The 27,062-nt window shown below is 35.8% G+C and overlaps 1 protein-coding gene across 1 annotated transcript; it reads right to left on the reverse strand.

The window, feature by feature from the left end:
• Nucleotides 1–3,590: 3,590 nt before the first annotated feature.
• CFAP46 (cilia and flagella associated protein 46) lies at nt 3,591–27,062 on the reverse strand (the record flags this gene model as incomplete). Its single annotated transcript, XM_010290328.1, has 18 exons — nt 3,591–3,692; nt 5,782–5,913; nt 7,897–8,078; nt 9,846–9,953; nt 10,707–10,856; nt 11,186–11,236; nt 11,297–11,399; nt 12,731–12,943; nt 14,512–14,645; nt 15,174–15,289; nt 16,132–16,173; nt 17,413–17,426; nt 18,255–18,356; nt 19,101–19,224; nt 21,725–21,845; nt 23,016–23,244; nt 24,796–24,986; nt 26,964–27,062. Coding segments are annotated over 18 exons (2,213 nt in total), but the record flags the coding sequence as incomplete, so codon positions are not given.

Raw genomic sequence — 27,062 nt, forward strand, 5'->3', positions numbered from 1 at the left:
GGTTCCTCAGATGGTCATGAACCTGATCTTCCCTTACTGTGGGAGGGACTGGACTTTGTGCCTCAAGTCCCCATCCTGCAGGCCATCCCCTCGAGAGGTGTGGGAAGAGAGATTGCCAGTGAAGACTGAGGCAAAGGAGTTGTTGAGTACCTCAGCCTTCTCCTTGTGCATTGTTACCAGTTTATCAGTTGTGTTCACCAGGGGAGTACACTTTCTTTGACCTTCCTTTTCTGGCTGACATACCTCTAGAAGCCCTTCTTATTTCTCCTAGCATCCCTTGCAAAGTTTGGCTCCAGCCATGCCTGGCCTTCCTAATCCAATCCCTACACAACCAGGCATCATCCTCATACTCTTCCCAGGATACCTGTCCATGCCCCCATTGCCTATACATTTCCTTCTTTTGCCCTTTAGTTTGACCAGCAGGTCTCCACTCAGCCATGCCGGTCTCTTGCCTTCCTTTCCTGATTTCTTACATGTGGGGATCGAGAGCTCTTGCGCTCTATGGAACGAGTCCTTAAAAGATCTGCCAGCTCTGTTCTGCTCGCTTGTCCCTGACGGCAGTTTCCCAGGAGGTCCTATTCACTAAATCCTGGAAGAGCTCTAAGTTTGCTTTCCTAAAATTCAGGGTCGTGACGTTACTCTTCACCTGCCCCATAACCCTCAGGATTGAGAACTTCACCAGTGCATGACCCCTGCAGCCGAGGCTGCCTCCAATCTTGACAACACTGATTAGCTCACTTCTGTCAGTGACCAACAGGTCCAGTATCACACCCCCTCTGGCATGGCTGTCTGTCACCTGGCTTAAGAAGTTATCCTCAATGCACTCCAGGAGACTCCTGGATTGCCTACAGCTCACCATGCTACTTTTCCAGCAGGTATCTTCATCAGTGACATAGACAATGATATTGAGTGCACTCTCAGCAAATTTGCTGGTGACACCAAGCTGAGTGGTGCAGTTGATTCACTAGAGGGAACGGATGTCATCCAGAGGGACCTTGACAGGCTTGAGGAGTGGGCCTGTGGGAACCTTGTGAAATTCAACAAGGCCAAGTGCAAGGTCCTGCACCTGGGTCAGGGCAATCCCCAATATCAGTGCAGACGGGGGAATGAATTGAGAGCAGTCCTGTGGTGAAGGACTTAGAGATACTGGTGGATGAATAGTATCCTGGTCTGCACCAAAAGCAGCGTGGCCAGCAGGTTGAGGGAGGGGATTCTGCCCCTCTGTTCCACTCTGGTGAGACTTCCCCTGGAATAATGCATCCAGTTCTGGGATCCTCATTACAAGAAAGACATGGACCTGCTAGAGAGGGTCCAGAGGAGGGCCACGATAATGCTCAGAGGGGTGGAACACCTCTCCTATGAGGACAGGCTGAGAAAGTTGGGGTTGTACAGTGTGGAGAAGAGAAGGCTCTGAGGAGACCTTATTGCAGCCTTTCAATATAGAAAGGGATCTTCCAAGACATATGGAGAAAGATTTTTTACCAAGGCCCGTAAGTGACATGACAAGGGGCAATGGTTTTAAACTGAAAGAGGGTAGGTTTAAGATTGGAAATAAGGGAGGGACTTTTTACGATGAGGGTGGTGAGACACTGGAGTAGGTTGTCCAGAGAAGTTGTGGATGCCCCATCTTTGGAAATGTTCAACGTCGGGCTGAGCGGGGCTTTGAGCAACTTGATCTGGTGAAAGATGCGCATGACAGAGGGGTTGGACTAGGTACCTTTAAAGGTCCCTTCCAACCCAAACCATTCTATGATTTTATTATTCTGTGGAAGTAACATGAGGGCAAAGGACAGCTTCAATTCCAGATTTCAAAAACCAATCTGTAATCTTGTTTTAAGAAAGCTAGTAATAGCAGTGGCAAAGCTTTTGTAGTACTTGCTTTTACTTTACTTTTGTTTTAACCCATTTTTAGTTGTCAGGCTGGTACATATCTCAAATAAGTGAACCATTGCCTTGCTGAACTAAACTAAAAGTTATCTTCTGGTATATGCTTCTCCATATGTGACTGCATTAAAAAATTGCCTAGAGTTAGCCTGATCAAGGATCACTGGAGACCACCTCCTGCCTCTTACAATGGTTACTACAGTAGATTAAAAAAGTTCAGTAACTCCAGAAATGATGAAATATAGAATGCTCTGTTTATAGGAAATATTTTTTCTAACTAATACTATCATTTTCAGGCATAAAGTCTATACTATCTATAACTGTATACTTTCATTATCTACATTAATGTCTTGCTTTTTAATACTACTTATTAAGGGTTCACTCTGAAAATATGCTGTGGTAGTGCGTTAACTATATACACATAATGAAGTACTCCTTTTTATTGGTTTTAAATATATAATCTCTGCAAATAACTAAACCTTTAGAACTGTGCCTATGGGCAATTACTGATATATATCCAAACACTGTCAAAGTTCCATTAAGTTTACAGTCTTCACTGTGCTTCCAAGTACACAGTGTTCTCATCAGTTCTGACTCCTACACACCCAGAATCAAGCAGAACAGTCATCATCTCTGATTAGTTCTGATTTATACATGGCTTGAAGAGAAATCAAAATTAAGTTTTCTATTTTTATACCTCCCTGCTTGATGATCTGAGATGCAGGCTCATATTGGTACCACTGAGCTTGAATGCAAGAGTTATTAATAAATGTTTCAGGCTCTAACTGAAATTGAGCCCATGGAAATGCACAGGAAAACTCACATCAGCTTCACTGGCATGTAAATCAAACTTGCAAAAAGAAATGGATCAGCTCTGGGGAATTTTAAGTAAGAAAAATTGTAAATGTGTAGGGATGTTTCAGTGTGCAAAAGAAATCTCATATGGCGAGATGTCTTACATGATAAACATCACCTACATATTGTTTTGAGAGGATGACTTCTTCAGTTTATGCATGCTGTTCATAATCAACAAGTATCTAGTTTTATCACCAATTCCCAGTACAGTTTGAATTATAACTCCTTCCTACTGCCAAACTGCTAAAAATTCTGTTAAAAAACTGAAGATATGCAAAGTTAAAATTCCTTTTTGCAGGTGAAAGAGAAATTTGAATCTGCAGGTGTGGGGAATCTTCATTTAGTTACACTGTTTTCCTGAGTTTGTCTTTTACGATCTATTACCACCTTTTCCAGAAGTGACAGATTTTTTCCTGCTTTTCTTTTGACTATTTTCTAAACATTGCCTTTTGTAAGCTTCACAAAGTGAAACACTACAGCACTTCAGACAGCAAATTATTTTGCAGAAAACTGTTGCAAGTCTGACAATTGCCTAAAACCAGAAGAACCACCAAATGGAAGAAAAAAAAAAAAAAGTATGTGATTCCCTGTATGTGTGAATGTGTGCTTTGTGAATGCAGGTAAGAAACCATTTATGTGGTTATGATAAATAAGTCACTTTCCCCTCTTAGGAAAGTTATCTTGAAGTATGCACCCAGAGCTTCAGAGCAATCCAAAATTCTTCTTTATCGTAAGTACCAATCACTAAACACAAGCACAATTAGCAATACCTTTTAGATATTCTTACCTGTTTATTTTTAGATTCTGCTTTAATTATATATTTAAGAATTATTTCAATAGGTTGTTTAAACTGCTCTCTGTCATGTGGAGAACCCAGCAAAGGTAAACACGTATTCCAAAAGTGTCTAGCTGCAAACATTACAAGGGAATAATTTCCAGCTTCACCTGCATACCTGAAGAAAGTGAAGAACAACTTAATGAAGGAAAACAATCACACTTGAGTCAAAATAAAGGATTTTACTTCTACAAATATCCGTGTTTACCTGATCTAGGCACAACCATATATAATCTTAGTAATAAAGGGTTAGCACATGAGTTTCATACAAAAGATATTTTCCATTTTTATATACAAAACACCTTCACACATTCAGCAGAAGTAGTGATAAACAAGTACCATATTGATGGTTTTATTGTATTTCTGTGTAATCCCAGCTCAAGAGCCTTCATTTAAAGAAATAGTAGAAATCTACTTGAGACGTTCTCATTGGAATAATCTACTTTTTTTGCTTCCTATTATGTTAATTTCTCATCCTAAACACATTTAAAAATAGAACAAAACAATTACTAAAATGCAAAGGATTTTGCATAGCACAGTACCACTGTAACACAAGTGGCATTCAAATTGTTTTGAGCATATTCCAGGCAAATGTTACTTTGAATTGATAAAATTTAATAATTCTCCAGATTGTGATACAACACAGTACTCATATGAGTGCACAAAAGCTTTAAAATTTAGCTAAAAATTATGGATTTGTATTAAACGATCACCCACTGAATAGTTTTACTATTTCCAAAGAAGTAGTTTTTGAATCTCATGACCTTTGTCATTTTCTCCCATAGTTTCATGATTTTTAGAGTCCATATGCCTACACACATTATGTCTTAACACTAGAATTACTAAGGCCTAATTTTTGCTCACCACTATTTGTCTTCTTTTTGGAATGTGTTGAAGTGGATATATATACACTCAGTCCTTCCTGAAAAAGTGTTTGTCATAGCATGCAAATTTTAAAAAATACAGATTCATCCACAACATGACATCACCTTAGAGTTCTGTTACATTAGCTAGTCTAACTTCATTCATCACTCTCTTTTTAATGATCAATGGAAGGAAGAAAGTATTACAATGTTAACAGTCTCACATCAGCCATCACATGTTCACCTTCTACGAGTTCTAACTGCCTACTTTTGCTCATTAATTTATTCCTTCCAAATGGCACAGAATTCATACCAAAGTCATGGATCATCCATGCATCACCTTCTCCTGCCTATTAATTCTTTAAAACAATCTCTCCACTTTGGATTCATGACATACAGTTCACAATATTAATATGATGCTCTGCAACAGTACAGGCTGAGGACTGACTGGCTTAGGAGTAGCTCTGCTGATAAATCCTGGGGGTCTTGGTGGACAGCAAGCTGAAAACCAGCCAGCAGTGTACTCTGGCAACAACGGCCAACAACATCCTGGGCTGTATTAACAGGAACAGATTGTGTGTTGAAGGAATTGATTATCACCCCCTAGTCAGCACTCTTTAGACCACATTTAGACTACTGCATCCAGTTCTAGGCCACCCAACACATGCCAGACATGGACAAACTGCAACGAGCTCAGTGGAGTGCCACCAAGATGATCTAGGCACTGGAGCACTTGCCTTGAGAGGAGAGGCTGAGAGTACTGGGCTAGTTCAGCGTGGAGAAGACTTGGCTTTGGGGGACCTAACGAGAAGAAGTTTCTTAATAACCTAACAAAGGTATAGAGAAGTAGCAGCCAGGCTCTTCATAGTGGATGGCAGGATAAGCAAGAAAGTTGAAATAAGAAAGGTACTCAGTGGCTATAAGCAGAAACTTTTCCATGATGAGTACAGTCAAGCAGTGGAGCAGGTTACTCACAGAGGTTGTGCTGTCTCCATTCATGGAGGTTTTCAAGACCAGGCTGGATAAAGCCCTGGGCTGGCCCTGCTTTGAGCAAGAGTTTGGACTAGAGCCTTTCTGAGGTCTTTTAAAAAAATCTAGGAAATGATAGGAAAATCTAATGAGATTTTCCTATGATCCTACAACATTACAAGATCAGCTATGTGGAACATACGGTACTTGATGAATTTACTAAACTGTAAAAATCTGTCAAATCCTTTGTTACGCATTTCAATTCACAACTATTTTGATTTTTATCATTCTTGGGAGAGAATATCTTGATCCCCAAATCTGTAAATCAAATTTTAGGTCTGTTTTATATTAGTCTCCTCTCAAAATAAAACATACCTGGCACTCTGAACAAAGGCTTTTGATGCTGCTACACGCAAATGTTTTCTTCCAGACAAATGTTCCATTATACTCTTTCCTTGTATACAGGCAGTAGTGCTTAACATTTCTTGTCTCACTCTGTTACCAGGCCTGAATAAAGACAAATAATCCAAGAAGTACCAGTCTTACAGTCTAAGAACATACCAGTTTCTATTAATGATGCTTTCAAGTAGTTACTAAATAGATGTCTCTAGCTTTGGAAGTTACAAATGCTTCTACTGATTTTACTTTAAGATCAGAAAATATTTGAAGAACTGAACATTTTGTGGGAAGATATCAGAAATAAAATATCTTTTTCACAGCTATAATGAAAATAACTGTGAAATCAGATTAAAAAATTATTATCTATATTTAGCAAGGGGAGAAAATAGATTTGGTGTTTTCTCCCCATTATTCACTATTGTACATCAAACAAAATATTAGTCCAAAGTCAGACTTACATGGCAAGCAATTAAAAAAAGAAATAGGGAAAATTAGACCATTTTTGATACTTTCTTTTGGAATTGGTCTCACCTATGTCTGGTAAAGTATGCACAGGACTCTGAAGAAATTTATTTGGATCATATTCCACTACATTTAGAAGAAAAGAATGTAGATTTCAGTCCCAGCAGTTAATCAGTTAAAAATAATTAAATAATTTTATAGCTTTGGTTAATAGTGATTTTGTAAGAAAAGAAGAATATAACTTGCAAGATTTTTTTAATGTCTTAAGTTACAACGTGCAACCATACACAAAACCCTAGACATACTAGTTGGCCTAGATCCTGCCCTGTGGTGAGAACTATCACACAGTTATGATTTCCATCCACAAGAGGACACCAGTGTTCTACAGGACAAGTTAACAACAACAAAAAGTTAAAAATAAATCTTTAACCCTTCTTTGTCTTGAAGTTGTGCTTTACCATGGGAAGACTAAGTTCATCTTCCATTTCTCTAGAAGCATTTTTCATTACTACATTTGTCAAAGAATCAAACATTTTATCATTCACTGGTTTGCAGATTGCTAGATATGTAGCAAGTATTTTGTCAATTTCTGTAATGTTCTGAAACTACATATTTCATGCTAAGATATCTTATTTGTTTTTACTTGTTTTTTCCCCATGTAGCAAACAAGCATGGATTTCAAAGAGCAGAATATTCTTTTAAAGATATTTTTTAGAGAGAAAAATGAACAATAGATTATATTTGAAGTGTTTCACGTGTTTATTTCAAACTTCCTACATTTCAACAAATTGCTACTAAACGGAATTTATTCATTCCTCTTTTGATAAAATTACATTGTTTTTGGAGGAAATTATATAAAAAAATAGAAGGATCAAATGATATTACCTTTTTATAATAAAGGACTCCACCAACAGATCTGTTCATATAGGAAACCTTTTCTTTTTTTTTTCTTTGAGATCAAAGTTTTAAATTATCAGTTAAGTAACACACTGGGCTTTTAAAGAAATTAGTTACATTCCTATTAGACCCATATGGTGGTAATCAAGACCATAACGACTACCTGACACCAGAGCTTGGAATATAGCAGCTGCTATCACCTATTATTACTCACAGCTCCATCTTGTTCCATGAACAGTGTAGACCTGTTGTGTATTACAGCCAGTTCAGCACTGGAAGCTGTTTGCATCAGCAAAAGAACTAGAATAAGCTCCTTTCTGCTTGGAAATTATAAAAGTGTGAAAAGACCATGATTACCACAGACCATTTCAGAAAAGCAAAGCTCCTCAGGAAGACACTCAAACTCATGTATATATGACCTGTTGACTCACTTGGATAACAAAATTCATATATCTTCCTGAACTGGGTCCAGATCCACAATCTGGATCTCACGCTGCCTTTTACTCAGGCTATGTTGCACCATTAAAACATCGTCTGCAGTACTAAGTAACTGGTAATGACAGAGTCAGCAGAAGTAGGAAAATTTCACTTCCACCTCTAACTGTACAGTTTCTTTGTAAAACAGATTCTTTCACTTTTGAGTATGTGGTCAGATACATTTACCCTATATACTCTTTCTTCAAAACTTAGTTCAACTATACCACAGTATCATGCAAAATTCCATCTACTTACATTTCATATTTCTTAGTATCTCTGTCGTGGAAAAAGTTCTCATTAGATTGCAAGATCCTTTTGGAACAAGTCATCACTATTTCATAGTCACGTGATGCATATGCAAAATATGTAAGTCGTGTCAGTGTCTGCAATTCCACTAAGGAATCTGACCAACTGCATTCTAAAGCCAATTTCACTAACTGGAGGGGGGGAGGGGAAAAAAAAAAAAGGGTTAAAATCTCAGGTTTTTATCATGCTCTCTTCTTTTTCTATAGTACTTACATGCTTACAGATGTACCTTCCATACAACCCACCTGGACATGGAACAAGTACATGATAAAACAAGTACATGATAAAATCTAGAAAACCAAAGAGTTACAAAAACAATCAAAATATGCGATAGAGACACATCGTTCACCCTATAGTAAGTATCATAGTAGTGTATGCAAATCCAGCTGTAAGTGTGCATGACTTTTGATCAGCAGTATCTGCCAGAACTTGCTATATGCCCTCAGTCCTCTTCTCAAAATGAGTGGAACTAGACTTCTGAAATTCAAGTCAAATGTAAGAATGGGAGATAGAACTGGTTTTACAACAACAGTGTTTCATATATAGTTTCATTATAGGATCTAAACGTCCTCCTTGCTTTTGCATGCATCAGTGAGAAAGTTCCATCTTTTCAAGATAATGGGAATTGTTAATGAATTGGTTAAAATGAGGATACTACAATACCACTCGCCAAAACTAAGCCACTGAAGTAATAGCTAAAGCTAACTCATAATATTTGGCATAAATCTGTAGACCAACTAGAATTAGATACCTATATATTTATAAGGACCCAGATCCTGGTCTTTACAAAGAAGGACTTCTACAAAAGTGTTAGACAATGTCACCAGATTCCTAGCTAAATGGGGAAATACATCTTAGTTCTTTAAGAAAGATCTTTACAGGAGGTAGAAATTAGAAATGTGGTAATCAAACAGTTAAGTCTACAACTCTCTGTTTTGAAAATACAGGGTATAAACCTTTCTATGCCAGCTTTATTCCTCTGGAATAGCCTGGTAACTTACACGATCACAGGAAAAGCGTGGCACTATTCAGCATGAGTAAACATGGAAGACTGATCAAAAGCAAGTACTTAAGAAACTATACCTCATCTAAAAGCCACCAAATTCTTTAAATAATAACAAAGTGTAGTTGTGGTCTACCAAACTAACTGCCAAAGTAAATTCACTATAACATTAAGTCTTCTGTTGAAGTTCTGAATACTTCCAATATAAACCCTAAAATACACCCCTCTACCTGAAAGGAGGTTGTAACAAGGTGGGTGTCAGTCTCTTTTCCCAAGTAGCAAGTGATAGGATGACAGGAAACAGCCTCAAGTTGCACCAGGGGAGGTTTAGATTGGATATTAGGAAAAATTTCTTCACCGAAAGGGCTGTCAAGCACTAGAACAGGCTGCCCAGGGAAGTGGTTGAGTCACCATCCCTGGAGGTATTTAAGACATGCAGACATGGCACTCAGGGACATGGTTTAGTGGCAGACTTGGCAGTGTTAGGTTAACGGTTGGACTCAATGATCTTAAGGGTCTTTTCCAACCTAAATGATTCTATGATGCTATAATTTTTTCTCCACAAAAATGAGAGGTCAGAAGTATGGTTCTGTACAGAATTAATCTGAACCCATCGTGCTCATCTGTGGTTATGGAAATAATCTGTTACAGCAACATGGCAATAATTCAATACCAGTATTACAATGCTATCTGTTTTTTGCATAAATGAAAATACTCAGTTACGAAAGTCTTCTACCTGTCACAACTATTCAATCTCTTGGAAAGTTTTAAAGGATATACTGGTTAAATAGAAGTTTCAAAATTAATTTTGCCTCCATCCAAAACTGAAACTAAAATCACATTTATACTATGCAATTTCTTAACACTCAAGAGATAACAAAGCAAAACTAAATACCTGAGATAAGCTAGGAACAGTGAAATCCATGAGACCCAAGCCATTACATGAATACATTTCTAGGCCAACAAGAATTCTTGCCACAGGGTTTTGTGCTTCTTCATTATTCTAAGAAATAAAAAATTCACATTAACAGATTTTTTTTTTTGCAAGCATTAAGGACATAAATTGAGATGACAAGGTAATAGTAACTATGTCTGAAAACCTCAATTTGCATTAAGCAAGTCTTCCTCTCTTCATTGTGTCCTTAAAATGGAGGATTTTATGTATTTGTTTATTTTAATTAATATTGTGAACTCTGAACTACTACAGTTTCAACATTAAAAAACATAGTACCAATACGATGATTCCATATCATACGATACATCAATACGATGTATTCCATACATCACTGAGGGATTCTGGTTTTATAGACATAATAAAAAGATAGGAATGAAATATTAATTTCCAATGTACTAGGTCCATATTCTATACATAAGGAGATCATATTAAATGTTGATATAGATATAGCTGATTTTTATTAACATTTTAATGTAGCCATTTTATTATTTCAAATGTATGAATTCAAAACCAACTTTGTTACACAGTCATCATATGACAAACATCACCATAGTTATTCTTGGCAGCTAAAAACATAAAGTAGAGTTAAGAAATGTAGACTTGCTGCTATGCCTGATGTGAAAAATTTTCTGTGTTCTGTAAACATTTATGGGAACTACAGCCAAAATTTATTTACATGTTGTATTCAAATATATAGAAGAAAATACACATTGATAATTTCAGTCATTATTGAATTAATTTATGAATTTAATTTTTCAAAGAAAAGTTTCAACATTATGCAGGATTTCAGAGAAATAATACCTCCTCCTCAGTCCCAAGTTTCTGTCTGATCTGCTGCTGATTTAACTGTTTTGCTTTCACCCATGTAGCAATGATCTGTTGTTGTGCAGCAATAGGTACTGTTTCATTAGGTATGATGGCAGTTGTCACTTTTAAGGCAAATTCACAAATCTAAACACCAAGAAGAAAAAAAAAAGACTAAAACACAGGAGAAATATTGAAAGCTCTTTGTATGGAACATGCCACACATTAGTTATTTTAAAATTATTGGACATGCATCTCTCAGCCTAACAACATCTCCACTAAGTCAACCCATATAGCAAATGGAAGTTACAGTACTCAGCCCCAGTTGGTAAGGAACCTCAGTGAGGAAGGACCTGTGGTGGCAGGAACTGTAAAAAATGGTAGCTTATTTTTCACGAAAATTTCTACAATTTAATTTATATGAATTGTAACATAACAACAAACCAAAAAAGACTACAAAAATGAGGACTTTGTACCTCTAAGGCAGCTTTGATATCACAAAGTCCACTGGGATCCACTGAAAAAGACTGGATGACATTTGCTTTTTCATGTTTCTTTGCTGCAGCTTTTCTGCTTCTGTCTGTTGCTGCATCTTTTTTTGTCTTCTCAAAAAGTTTTGGCTTTGGAATCCAACAAAGAATTAAGCCCCGAGCCAAAGCATTACATAACATCAATAAAATCTCAGTGCTTCTGTAGAAGAAAACAAAAACCAGAAGTGCATACTGCATCAGATCAAAATAAGAGGAAGTAATAAAGTTTATTACGTTCAAGTAATAAACACTACTTGAAAATCTAGATTTTTCTTAGAATGCAAAATTATGGATGTTACAAAAAATTTTCCCATTAGAAAAGCACTTAAGATAGTCAAACGCACAAAAAACCACAATCAACTTTCATCGTTTACGTCCTATTTTTTAATCTCTTTCTAATTCCTCACAGAAAAAAAAATAAATTCGTATTTATGTCAAAGACACACATTTAAAATATATTTTTTATTAGTGGGCTGCTATGCATGAAAATAATAATTATTGCCTAAAAAAATTAACCTAAGCCAAACCCCCCACATAAACCCATTTACTTATTACACTGTATTACTCTTCATGCCAATCAACTGCTAAGCTGGAGTTACTTTTTTCTTTTTTTTTTTGGCAAAACCACAAACTGAATTATGACTAAGGTATTATTGCTGATACATGCTAATATAAATATCAGAATTAAGAAGCAGGTATTACCAGTCTTCATCTCCGCACAAACTGCACTTCAATCTTCATTCTCTCATACTATTAAAAGAGCCTTCTTTCCTGCTGTTCCGAACAGTTTGCCAGTGCTAAGGTCATTGTCAATAATGTGCTAAAATGTCTTGGATTTTGTTCCACAGTCAGACTTTGACTTGAGCAGCTCCTCTGCCACAGTCAATCATTCTCCCACTGCATTTGCTACAGAACAGGATTTACCTAAATCACTGTGGAATCTATGTTCCCATTTTCATGGTCTATTAATGTGCACACTCCCTTTTTTTTTTTTCCTTTTTTTCTTATATTTTGGAAAACAATAGTAATCACCTTATTCTGATTCGAAATATTTACAGTGACCTATATTTACTATGTAATTCAACTTCAGAGCAAACACATTTTGAATTGTCCTGCAAACTCACAGGCTAAGAAAATTTTCCTGATTCTTTCTGACTAGCTTAACAAAATGCTGTTTCACATGCACATGTTGCTATTCCACAATGAAGAGAAATTAATATTGCTTAGTTGAAAGCTAACATGGCTTATAGTGAATAGTAACAAAGAACAAATAGAAAGGATTAAAAAGTCATTTTCACACCACAAAACTAAATTTATCTTCTGAACTACTCTGTATATACCAAAGTCCTTCTACTACTACTAAAAGCCAGCAACAAGAGTCTTTCACAGCACAAAGTGACTTACAATGTTTGTAAAAATATTGTTTCTGTTTTAGAAAAAAAGAGCACATTCATAACCAAACATTTAAATTTACCAAACATTTAAATTTACCCATTGTGCCCAACAGTCTTCATGGCTCCAAGAAGAGTCTGCAGATACTCAATAATTTCCCTTTGTCTTCCTGAGGAGATCAGATGCCTGTTGTAGTTTAAGATATACACCACAGCATTGTGAACAATCCAGGCTTCATTCAATTCTTCCCCTATTTCGGCTGCACGTTGGAAGTTTTCCATAGCGTACTGAGATAAGTAGTCTATCCATAAACTATAAAATTAGTATAAAGAAGTCATTATTCCAAAACTTCAACACTAGAAGGAATTATATCGTAAGGTTAAATATGCAGTAATACATCTCAATCAACAACAACAACAAATTTAATTACTTTTCAGTTGCAGTTATTAAGTCTTCATCCATTAACTTATATTTTACTTGGATGAGAAGATGACTTAGAAAAGGAATTAGTATCAACATAATATGAATGGTCTCTGACACTCAAATGCTATTAGCTTAAAAGATAGTGGCTATAGTTCATGCTTCATACACGTTTTTCTTAAATGCACATGTGAATCCACACATCAGTGCTAGAAATCATTAAATATCCATGACAGGACTCTACTTGAATACAGATACAAGTAAGGCATTCCACTCAAGTGTTAGGGTAGCATCTTTTTCACTTAACAACTGCATGTATTCTTGCACTGAAGCATATCTCCAGATGTTCTGAAATGATAAATTATTTTTTAATAGAATAACACCTTTTTCTAAGTCTATGCAACAACTTTTTTTCCAGTAACTTTTATTTCTTTTCTTTTTTTTTCTTAATTATCAAGATGTACCATTACTTAGAAAAAGCAGTATTAAAAATACAGTCTTGAATGACCATACGGAATGGTCATGGTTAAGTCACAAAACCAAAAGCACAAACGGACACAGGGTATTACTATGTCAACAATGGTACAGGACACTGTAGGCTGAAATGCTTTTCTCCTATGAGTTTCTAATCTAATTGGGTCACCTCAAAAACGGCTTAGTAGCAAATTTTGGAACAGAATCCTCATCATCTTTGTCCCTTGGTTCTGATCAGTTCATACTTTTTCCTGTTTTACTGAACATTTGCAAGCAGACAGTGTGAGAAACTTTACTTAATCTTCAGACTTAACGAACAGACTTAGGGACACAACTCTGACATCCTACTCTTTCAGGACATGACCACTGTCACAAGAAGGCTAAAATTAGTATGAATGTGAACAGAAAAGAGTTTAAATATCATCTTCAGAATTCTCCCCCCTCTCCTCCTTCGCAAGAAATAATCATGAGACCAGAAAAAAACCAATACTTGCTATGTTCTATCTCCCTTATTCATTTCAGTGGATTGGATGGAACAGACTAGTTTTGCAAACTGAACTAATTTGTTGTATCTTTTCAAGTACTCAGACATCATTATAGTTATAGGAGCTATAAAGTAAGACAAAGAGTTTTTTAATTTTAATTTTTAATATTTTTAAATATAGAATTTTGTTGTCTAAATGTGAACATAACACAGCTTTAATAGTTTTTAAGGTTGGAATACTAGCTTCCAGTTTCAGAGAAATAAATGTTAAATGAAAAATAAAATGCAGACTCCAGAATGAAAGCAAACTACAGAAAAATTATTTCAAATTATTTTTTTAGATTCTTTTTTTTTTCCCATTACCATGACTACCTAAAAATATGAAGCATCTGGTAACAATTAATTTTACTAAGAAGACATAACTTCTGCAGTTATCATCTATGTGTCATAGTAAAAATCTGTTTAGAGTTCCTAGGTCTTGTTATATATTAAATAAAAGCACCTGTATGTCTTCCATTCTGGATCATTTTCAGAAAGATATGAAACATATCCTGGATTATACTGCCTTGTATCTTCTGGAGGTACAGCATGATCATTCAGTTCAATTCCCTGCAACCTCAATAAATGAACAGTTGCCTGGAAAGATACAGAAAAATACATTTTCTACCCAGGTTATCACTGTGAAAATAGACTGTGACTTAGTGTTGTTACCTCTTCAAAAATTAAAAAATACAAAATGCTTTTTCAGATGTTGTATAGGCATGTACAACTATATGAAACACCATGTAAAATACTTCATAATGTTCCAATTGTCTACAGCTAATTTTATGAAATAATTTCATTGAGAAAATAAAAAATATATATTTTATATATACTTTTGTTTTAAAAAATCATGCTGGAACTTTAAGCATCCAGAAATATAATGTTACATGTCAAGCATTTACAACAGAATCCCTTGTAAAAAAGTGTTGTCACCACTTGCAGTGAAACTATTGCTATAGTTACTTCTACACAGTATTTTGATAAAGATACTTCATGAAACTACTTCTTCCTTTAGTCCCTGTTGAGGTAGACAATAATTAAACTCAAAACTTCAGTGCTTTAAGATTTATACATTAAAAACACCTAAATGAAGCAAATATGACAGCTGTATAATCTACTTACCTCTGCATTAATGAATCTTATTTCTGCTAATATTCTGAGCAAATCTCTTTCAAAAGAGAATGATTTAGCAGGTAGTAATGATTCTCTCAGTAAGCCGTCACCCTCATCATCATCAGCTTTCTTCTTCTGTGCTAAAACAAACAAACAAATCCATTATTATTACTATGCAAATCAGAAAAAAAAAATCACCTTCATTTTAAAATTTAAAAATCCCTACACATTTTTAAATCCACCAGAAAGAGTTAGCAAGTACAGATTTAAAACTATTTCACTCTTTTTCTTTTTTCATCAGTACAATTTATTGCACTCAAAGGTACTGGTTACCTGTGATTTTGCTGCATTTGTGCATAAACTTCAATATTTGCAGCAAATAACTTGCTCAAGTTATAACATGCATACTGAAATTACATTAATATGAATATAATCCATGGCCTCTAGTTCAATTTTATTGCTTCAATGGAAGTGGAGCGCTGGACATTATATAGTGGCTAAAATCTCGGTGTGTTTAAATCCTGGCTTGGTTTGGCAACTGTCCTGGTTTCAGCCAGGGTAGAGTTAATTTTCTTCACAGAAGCTAGCCTGAGGCTATGTTTTGGATTTGGGATGAGAAAATGTTGATAAGGTGCTGATGTTTTGAGTTGTTGCTGAGTAGTCAAGGACAGTCCAGCTTCTCGTGCTGGCCTGCAGCGAGCAGGCTGGGGGTGCGCAGGGAGCTGGGAGGGGACACAGCCGGGACAGCTGACCCAGGCTGGCCAAAGGGATATTCCATACCATATAACGTCATGCTCGGTATATAAAGCTGGGACGAAGAAGAAGGAAGGGGTGGAGGGACGTTCGGAGTTATGGCGTCTGTCTTCCCAAGAAACCATTACGTGTGACGCAGCCCTGCTTCCCTGGAGATGGCTGAACACCTGCCTGCCCATGGGGAGTAGTGAACAAATTCCTTGTTTTGCTCTGCTTGCGTGCGCGGCTTTTGCTTTACTTATTAAACTGTCTTTATCTCAAACCATGAGTTTCCTCACTTTTACTCTTCCGATTCTCTCCCCCGTCCCACCGTGGGGGAGTGAGCGAGCGGCTGCATGGTGCTTAGTTGCTGGCTGGGGCTAAACCACGACAGCAACATACACGTCAATAAAGAGAAAATAGCATTCTTTTTCTTTGGTTTAATAATGAAGAGAAAGGACCAAGATTATTTTAATATAAACACAAAATAAGAGCATAAAAGCTGTGACAGTGGGCTCCCTCTACATTGTTGGCCAATAAGTGAGTGTTTGAGGAAAGGCATAAAAAATAGGATACACAAAGCTACTTTTTTTCCTGACATACCGTCACAGTTTTTCAGAATCTGCATCCGAGCAATCTCCTGAACCAGAGGTTCTGTTCGAACCATCAAATTCAATACTCTCTGATAAACCTAACTTATTAGTCTTTGTCTAATTTTTTAAACCATACTTCGATATTCCAAAATAACCTTTTAATTTCTGTTAAAAATAATGGGTTTGTTTTCTTAAAACCTACAGGATGATAATTTTACTGGATTGATCCTGGTTCCCAGACCAATCACACATACTTACTTTCTTCAGATTAGCCATGTTTCATCTTTTATCTCTTTTCCAAACTAGAGGTAGAAAGAAGTACTTAGCAGAAGCTCAGGGCAACCACCAAAAGCATCATTAATAGGAACAGGTATGTTCTTTTTCTGTAACTCTAGAACGTCTTGAATTATTTGCCCTTATTCAGGCCTGACAACCCAGCAAGCCTCTGTAGAGGGTCTCACACTACAACGATTATCTTTGCCCTGTCCTCAATATTATATAAAGATAACCTTTCATTTTTCTCACCCACTAATCCTAGAATTTAGCAGAGAAAAATCAAGTGGAACATGAAAATGAACTGTGCCAACACTTCTCAGAGAACTCCAGTCAATATTAAATTTCTCTTCCTGCCTTGAGTATTATTCACATTTCAAATAACTACAAATTGTATTCCCACAATTAGAAACTTCCCAGAATAGATCACCTCAACTGCTCTAGAAAATGCAGCATTGTTTGCTTTGCATTTACAGAAACATGCAGCACTCAGTGGAAGTATGAATGGGTTTCCAGGAGGCCACTCTACAGTTCTTGAGAATGGAGACCTTCAGTGAGGTCACAGTTACTGCTTGATTTCTAGTGAAGTTCTACCAGAGTTTCCACCTCTGCAAGCATCAACTGACTTCATGAGCAACCTCCTAACAAACTTTGATTGGACCACCTGAAACACTTCTGAACAGAGATGAAAAGTGTCTTTGTGGATGTGGCGCTTCGGGACATGGTTTAGGGGGCATGGTGGTGTTGAGTTAACGGTTGGACTTGATGATCTTGAAGTTCCTTTCCAACCTTAATGATCCTGTGATTCTGTGATTGATCTGCCTACCCAGGAAAAGTGTTTAAACTGTCACAGATAAAATTATAAGGCCCTGTAAACTTTCAGGGTATGAGAAAGACACCTTCACTTTGGAGATGCAAAACTTGTGAAAGAAAAAAAGAACATACCAGTTCCTATGGAACATGTGTGACAGGTTTTTAGCAGACCCTCAAGTAACAAGGCACAAACAATATTGGATACATCAGAGGAACCACTAATAAGGGAATAAAGGGTAAAAAATTTTACCATGCAAGCCTCATACAAAATGACTGGTAATACTTTTTTTTCAGCTTGCTCACGTAATTAAGTATGACAGTGATGGATAATATGGACCTAGATGACCATTAGGGAATGAACCTATTTTCTTAGATAGGTAGATACGTTTCATATAAGCACTTCTCTTTAGCACTGGTGAAACACTTCCGAAGGCAAAATACGTTTTCAACAGAAAAATGTATTGACTAATTTCTAGATGCAGAGGTAGAATGAATATTCCATGTATGTCACCATGCAGTGACAGACAAGAGTCTCAGGGAAATTTCGGAATGGGAGGGAAGAAAATAATAATATTGGCTGACACCTTCCAGTAACTAATAAATGAGGAAAAAGTTCCTCTTATAACATTCAAAATAATTTGTTCACTTACTTTTTTTAGGTTTTGTTACCTTCCTAAACAAAGTTTCATCATACAAGAGACAAAATCTGCATGCTGCACGGCAGACATCCCATACTTCTTGTTTACGTGCAACTTTTGCCAAATCTGCCCAAAGTATAATTCTACCAAAGAAAAAGCATACATAACATTATTTTATAAGCAGGATCATCTTCCACACTTCAGGACTGACAAAAAAATGATGTCAATAATGATGGCCATCATAAATAAAATTTTAAATCTGATAATAAATAAATGGAAGACTCTTTTTCAGTAGCAAAGGTAACACTATTACTTTAATAATTTTTTTTTTAAATCCCCTCAGCACATTAAGAGTGCAACAAAATTCTTGTTTTGGACAGTAACTATACTGAAATTTCAAAATGTGTGTGACACCCCTAATTATCTATCTTACAAAATAAGATATGTATATCTTATATAAGTATTTATAAACTAAATATTTTAAAGCTGATGTTGAGAACTTCAAAATAAGTCTTGAAAACAAGTTGGGATTTAGACTGTTTTAGAAAACTCCTCCTTTTAAGTAAAGAATGATAAAATTTTATACAAATAGTCAAAATAAAACCTGAGATTCTCCTACAGATTAATCTTTCTGACTCTCAGAATGGACTACTTCATTTCTTTATCTGAAAAGTTGTAGCATGCGATGTGGTACAAGGACCTAAAAAGACGCTTCAGCAAAGTTTCAATTGTGCATCAAGGACCACATCGCATGCTACAACTCACAACTGCTTCAATGCTTTGGCAGGTCAGGCATCATCAAGTAACTTAACAGCTGCAATAAGAAACCTTCCTGTTGGAGACTTCTACACAAGACAAAAGAGATGTTTCTTGTCTATAGTAATTACCTCTCTCTGTCCTTTTCATTTCTTAAGTGCTTCAAATGTTCATCAACTTTCTCCATGCATTTAATATGATGTTGTGCTTTTGCACAGAGGTAGCTTATTTGACTCCTACTTTTACCTGAAGAAACTTATAAAAAAAAAGAATTTAAGGTAATTTTTAAGTATTGGAGATTAAAAAAATCCACAAGAAGGGTACGCAAATTGATTGATAACTACTTTCTGAAACACTTGAAATCCAGCTCTTTTTTCAGTCTTTCAAGCTTTTCCAAAACCAACCAACCAACATGAAAAAAACCACACCCCACCAGCATCTGTTCTGTTTTTCCTGTATCTTCAGATATAGCTGTCCCATACAAAAACTGATCTATGCTTGTTTGGCCCCCAAATTATCTCAAGTACACCTCTTTTCTGACAGGACACACATTGCTTTAGTTAGCCTCAGTCAAGAGAAATGGATGAAGTAATACATAAAGTTTACATTCATGCTGAATTTTAAGAACACTTACCTAATCAAACATTTTTTCAATCAATATTAAAGTTTGTTATTTTGTTTTAATTTGAGAATACTGACTTTTGCTTTACTTAGTGAACAAGATATTGGGAAAAAATATTAAACAAAGACATTGCCAACATAAAAAAATGATGCAATGGAGGAGCAAGCTGGCCCTCTGAAGTAGAAAATTACTCCAGTGGTACTCACACATCAAGAAGAGATTATTTTTTGCAGTGTAATGACATAGAGGAGATGCTTTGCATTAGAATACAACTAACTTGATGTGTCTGGGAAATCCAATGAGTTTGTACATTCACTTGAATCTAAGCAATGGTCCCTAATGTAATGCAGAATGATAAGTTTTAATTTCATCCTAAAAAAATTTGCAAATAATAGCAGCAAATACATATAAAGTATTCCTGGCTTTAAAAAAAAAATACATATAAGCAGGTTCACTTACATTCACTTACAATGAAAAGAGGAAGGCATAGTGCCTTACCATTCTTCTTAAAAATATTTTGCAATGCATTATCCAGCATATGATAAGGCTGTGTTACCTAACTATACACATAGATCAACTGACAGAAATTGCTTAATTAAAATTGCAGTTTAATACATAATGACAGTAATACCATGTAAGGTTGTAGGGTAAAGAATTGTGGATTAAAAAATTACATTGTTCTCTGGATCTATGGGTACAACTCTCACTGAATATAGGCCAGCATATATATCAAAAAAGAATTAAATGTTGATGCACAGCGATGCAACTTAAAAGAAAAAATAACCCTACAAATCTGATGTCCTGTCCTATGTATATTTTAATAATACAGTTGCATATGTATTTTCTTATTCCTTCAATAAACATGTTTAAGTTTTATGTAATGTAAATGTCATGGAGAAAGCAAAAAACTCACTCTTTGGATGACAGCCTCAGGAACAACTGAAATTTTCAAAACAAAAGTTCGCAAATCATTGTGTCAAACAGATAGAAAGTATTGTAATAATTGTAATATTGTGATAATCTCACCCATTTTAATGGTTTATCTTGGCAGCCTAATGTGTAATAAGATTTATTGTGAGGAAGTTTGGATATAATTTTACAGCTGTCAAGTCAAAATTCAAGAGCAAGTTGAAATACATGCATGCATTTAGTTCTCTTCATTGCGCAAATATAATGCATTTTATCACCTTAAATCATGTATGAAAATGTTTTCCAACAAAATAATTTTCACATACTTAAATGTACTGCAGGAAGTGTGACTGTTGATTCTGTAAATAACACTCTTATGTCTAAGTCATCAGATGATCAAGTTTTAAATGAGAATATGCAAGGTAAACATTTTAGCTAGCTGAATAAATGGCATGAGAGAACTGCATGGCCTTCCATGGCACGAACAGGCTGCTTTAGAAGCTACAGGACTCCTTCTGTAGCATTCCTTTCCTCCAGCATAATCTCTACCCTGGGAGTATACTGGGTATACTCAGAAAGTTAGTTAAATTAGTCACACGCTTCTTAATCGCAAAGATAAGATAAAACAGTTCAAGCAATCTGAAAAATCTGTTCCCTGTCCACTCTTCTTCAACAGCAGGCTGTATAGTCACAAACCAAAGCTGTTTGTGGCATAAGGAACGTGCTGGTTTACGATCTATGTTTTGGAAAGTAAATAAAGAATTCATGCCTATATTTCTGTGCAAAACTTGATCTCTCAAAAGCAAGACTTTAGAACAGAAAGACAGTTATAATACAGATCAAATATCCAATATTGTATGTAATTAATACAGAATATCACGGGGTGAAAATTCTGAAAATACCACCTAAAACCGACCTTGGGTAAGAACATTCAGGAGTTGCACATAGCAAAAATAAAATTACAGCACGCTACAGCACAACAATGAGATTCAGATGAATTCAGAGGGGAAAACAATTACATTTCCTCTTCCAGTATCACAATATAAAACTTAGATCCCTAATGAAATCAATGGAGCTTTGCCACAGAATTCAGCAGAACTGTCACTTCACCTGTATTGCAGTATTCTCTACTTGTTGGCACTAGATGTTGCGTCCAACCTTTAAGACTGTGCAAAGCAGTGAAAGTCAAGTGTAGTAACTTTTAGTCACACATACGTACATTACCTTTAGCTTCATTTTCACTGTCAAGGACTATTTGAAATGAATCAGGAGCTAGTGCAAGACCTGCGTTTACCAGAAGGGACCTCTTTTTCCTCACATTATCCTTCTGCTTTCCCCTTTTAGCCTATATAAAGAAAACAACTAATTGTTATAAGGTTCATTTTTATTATATTCTTATTTATATATCTTACTTACTAAGAATTTGGTACTACCAAAAAAATATAGGAATTATGTGTCTTCATATATCTTACACATCATTCTGCAGTATTATTGTTGTTGAAAGTGACTGTAGAACTTTGGTTGATCTTGACATGAATACATCAATGATAACTGAATACAAAGTACTGTTCATGCTCCTCATGGATCTTTACAATATTCCTCAGTGTACAACCTGTCATTATGTTACACTTTCCTAAATAAAGAACAGTATTTATGTAGAAATCAGCAACAACATATCTGTTGTGCAATAACTAGGAATTGCTACAAAATATGAAAAAATTCCTAGTCCACTGAGAATTAACCAAAGTCTGAGGAGGCATAAGGGCTTTTTTTAAAGTAACATTTAAACAGAGTAAGCTTGCATGGAGAAGCATTAAAACTAGACAAAAAAAAAAATCTTCACTTTTCTTTGCCTTAACAACAGACATATCAACTCACCAGTACTGATTTTGGGTTCACTGAACACATCTTAATTTGTGTGTGAATATCCCAAAATGGTGTATAGCTGAAATTTCTTTTAGCCAACTAACAATCAGTTGCCATCAGTTGAACAAAAATCAGATTTTTTTCAGGTGCTGAGTCACCACAACACAATTAGATGCAATAACTCTTTACAATGACTACACTGTGATTTTAGATTATATTATTTAGCAACATTTGTAAGTGTGACATAATACCGATTTATCTCAAAGCCAGCTAGGATGTTGAGCTATTTGGCCACTGTTCCCCTTATTAATTAAAACACTGTTCCATGCAATGAAATCTTAATTGTTCACAATTATGAATAGGCTTCTTTTTTATTATATTTTTTCTCATTAGTAACTTCCCCCCCCCAAGAAATAAGCTTTGAATATAACTGGAAAAAATCCTCTATCGCAATCTTCAGAGTGTGAAGCAGCATAACCACTACAGAGAGAATTCAGGGAGTTTTTCAAGGCTACCAACCAGCCAATTTGCTGAAAGCAAGGTGATGCTGGCTCTACTAATATGCAGTTCTACTAAGCAGCTGGCTTTCCTCTGCGAGAATTTAATAAGCAAACCTATTTCAGCTACTGACCTTATTCTTCATGATTACCTGTTCAATCATCATTACTGCCCGATCCTCTAGACACTCAGGTGACTTATACAGCACAGCGCATAAACGAAGACGGTTAAAAGTCAGTCTTAGATGTTCTTGATACTGCCCGCTGTTGTTTAGATGTATAGCTTTTTGTAAATGTTCCACAGCAGCCTCTATTCTATCCCCACCTTCTTCAATACGAGCTATTTCCATATGAACTTGGCAACGCAACAAGATCAACATGCTAAGGAATAGGAATTTAAATGTAAACTGTTAAAATGCAGCAACCAAATTCTTAGACCTAAAAATTACCCAAAAGTGAACCTCAATAATTAAGTGACTCCAGGATGAAAATAGATATGCTCCCTATCCATCACCTGCTCCAGGAAGCTGTTCATGACAGTTGTGAGCTCTACATGCTACTTTAGATTATTTCCAGAAAGAAAAATGAAAAATCAGATAAATAAAATCAATGTTATGAAAAATAGAACAGAAGGAAGGTTTTCAAGGCTACCAAATGTCATGCCAGAGAACTAACGTATGTTCACATTAGAGCTAACCTGACTGAGCAAGTATCCCCCTTTTACTGCTGACCAAAGTAGTTACAATTAATGCTACAATCAAAACAAAAGTGAAGACAGGCAAATTAATAGGGACAAGTGACTTCATTCAATCTCTAGCGACAGTACCACCTCAGAGCTGAGGTTGAGTCAACTGGACTGTTAGGAATATATGGATAACAAAAGCCAAAATCTTAACTCCCCAAAAACCTAACCAGAAACATTTTGGAGAAAAATTGTCATTAATGACATTTAGTGTAAGTATCAAAGTATGCTGATATTGCACTCTTTATATGGAAACCATAAGAAATGCCTGAATAACAGTATAGTAGTACTATATAGTGGTTTTATACATGTGTATATCTGCTTCTTCAGGCTTCTGTTTCCTCTTCATGCAACTAAAAAATTACATTTTGAAAACACTGAAAACATATTCCTCACCTTCCTCTGTAATAATTTTATCAGAAACCACCTACTGTTCTGTTCTAATTACAGATTATGTCAATTGTAACTAGCTCGACTACAAAAGTTACGATCTTTTTTCTTAGCAGTCAGCCTATGTGTATCTCCAAACTTGACTTTTAAGTACCACATACTAAGGTTTACTTGTTCCACTCAAATTGACGAAACAGGTGAAGCTATTTAGGTGCTTATGGTTAAGTACAGCATAACGGCAAAATACAGAAGCCATGATATTTTTTAAAAGTAATTTTTCAATTGTATTTTTTTAATCAAAATACATCTAAAAAAACCCAAACTTTTTCTTAATGCAGTAGGTTTTTCAATTAAGAAGTATCACTAAAGATATAAAAATAGCATCTTGCAAGAAGTGTCTTATTTGATATGTAATACAGAAGCCATGATATTTTTTAAAAGTAATTTTTTAATTGTATTTTTTTAATCAAAATAAGTAATGTTAATTCCAACACATTTACTCACACTGCAGCTGTGAAATTTTCTCACATAATTTTGATTAACCATAGGATTTTTCAGTTCCTAACAAATTTCACTATTTGCTATAGGCCATCAAACAGTGTGAGATTTTGCCTGAAAGGAACCTAGATTTAAATGATTAACAAGGAAATGTACGCAATATGCAGACATTGGTTTATTACAAGCTAGTGGAAAACTTTCAAAGACACTTAACATCCTAGAGCTTGAGCTTTTAAATAAGTTTGATAGTCATCAGACCTTTCAAAGTAACAAATAAAAAAGTACAGAGCATAGAAAGTTACCTGTCAATCTCTTCAAGGACATCAGCAACTGATATCAATGGCTTTCGCACATGTTGATGCAAATTGTGTTGTAGCAGTGGTAAGCACAGATTCCACTGGGTTGTACAAACAACCTGAATCACATCAGGATCTCCCAACTGAACTGCATGTTCTAAGGTTAACTCAAGCTTTTTAACTAATTCCAGCTGAGCCTACACAAATGAATAATTAATTAGCATATATTGCATTTAATGAATACAACTTCTTACACGTTCCTTCAAATTTTAACTGTAGAGGTGTTTCTGATAGAAGGCAGTCCCTCAGCCAGCAGACTTCAGAAACTTTTTCTTTTAATAGGCATTTATAACTAAGGAGTATTTCTTTTAGGTAAGCCATGCTGCTACTACATATTTCAGGCAGAAGTCTGCAGCTATTCCCCTTTCTTATGATAAGGAGAAACTGATAATTGTGAAACATTTGTGAATTCAAGAGGCTTAGCTGCTTTTTTTTTATATACTAAGCTACAACTGCATTGAAGGAGAGGAAACAAAGAAATATTATGAATGGGATTTGCCATACTGCCAATTAAACTTGGTTCCTACTAAAACTAAAAGCAAATCCTTACCTACAGTAACAGACACTTGCTAATTATTAAGTTCTTTGGTGGTTATGCAATTAAAAAAAAGAAAAAGATCAAACAAAGCTCTCTAACTGCATACACTGTGGTAGGAATATTTAGAAATAACTACGTATCCAAATATCCTTTTTTAAATTTAAGTAGTATTAGTAGTGTTTCACATTATGAAGAATTCATAATTTTTTTTTTTTCCACAAGGTGAATGGAACTTCTGAACCCCAAAAGGAGAACAGTCATAGCTGGGAGTAAGTTTATGCACTAACACTATCAATTTCCATGAAGCATATGCACATTTCCCATTTTAGGAACTTTAGTTGCCTCTAATAGATGTTCTAAATTGCTCATTGTAGGTATCTATCCAATCCAATTGATAACATTGACAAGGCTTCTATTTTTGATTGTCTGAAGTAATCTGAGTCAACCGACTACAGAAATCTAAGAAAATCCTCCCCAGTGTGACAATTTATCAGGAATAATCTGCATTTCTCTGACATAAGAATTTGTATGAGACCCATAACATGCAATAAGGGTTGAGTTGGACTCTATGATCCATATGGGTCCCTTCCAACTATGGGAAGTATGAAAATGTATGAAAACACTTTCCATAAATGTACAATATGAAAACAAGAGTGTTGTCTTTGCATGCCTCAATGCTACCACGTTTACAATATTTTTTGGTTGATGAGAAGCTCAGCATAAGCTGGCAATGTGCACTCACAGCCCAGAAAGCCAACTGTATCTTGGGCTGCACCCAAAGCAGCGTGGCCAGCAGGTCAAGGGAGGTGATTCTGCCCCTCTAATCTGCTCTTGTGAGACCCCACCTGCAGCACTGCATCCAGTTCTGGGGCCCCAACATAAGAAGGACATGGAGCTGCTGGAGCAGATCCAGAGGCCACAAAAATGATCAGAGGGATGGAGCACCTCTCCTATGACAAAAGGCTGAGAGAGTTGGGGTTTTTCAGCCTGGAGAAGAGAAACGCTCTGGGAAGACCTTATAGCAGCCTGCCAGTACCTGAAGAAAGCCTACAAGAAAGCTGGAGAGGAACTTTTTACAAGGGCATGCAGTGATAAGACAACGGGCAATGGCTCTAAACTGGAAGAGGTTAAATTTAGATTAGATATAAGGAAGAAATTTTTTAGTATGAGGGTGGTGAGGCACTGGAACAGGTCACTCAGAGAAGTTGTGGATGCCCCACCCCTGGAAGTGTTCAAGGCCAGGCTGGATAGGGCTTTGAGCAACCTGGTCTAATGGAAGGTATCCCTGCCCATCATAGGGGGCTTAATCTTTTAGGTCCCTTCCTTGGAAAGTAGTATTTTATGAACCTTTATAGTCAGACAGAAGACTTAAGGTCTGAATATACAGGGGGAATATACAACTGTTGTTTTATTTTTTTGTGTTTTCTTCTCAGCAGCCCTATTAGAAAGAATATAAAGTTTACAAGAATTTCTGCTCAGTATAATGTAATTAAGACAAACAAGTCCAATGCAATCTTCCATGTTTAACAAATTAAAGCTTTTACTTTTCTCTTGAAGTTAATGTTAAAGAACATACCTCAACGACTCCTTTGGTATAAGTTGCAATTTTAGTGCCAATTTTTTTTATTTCATATTCACATTCCAGGCATTCTATTTCAATAAGTTTCCCTTGCTC

The sequence above is a fragment of the Phaethon lepturus genome, unplaced genomic scaffold (assembly GCF_000687285.1).
Source record: "Phaethon lepturus isolate BGI_N335 unplaced genomic scaffold, ASM68728v1 scaffold6357, whole genome shotgun sequence".
In the NCBI taxonomy this organism is placed as follows: domain Eukaryota; kingdom Metazoa; phylum Chordata; class Aves; order Phaethontiformes; family Phaethontidae; genus Phaethon; species Phaethon lepturus.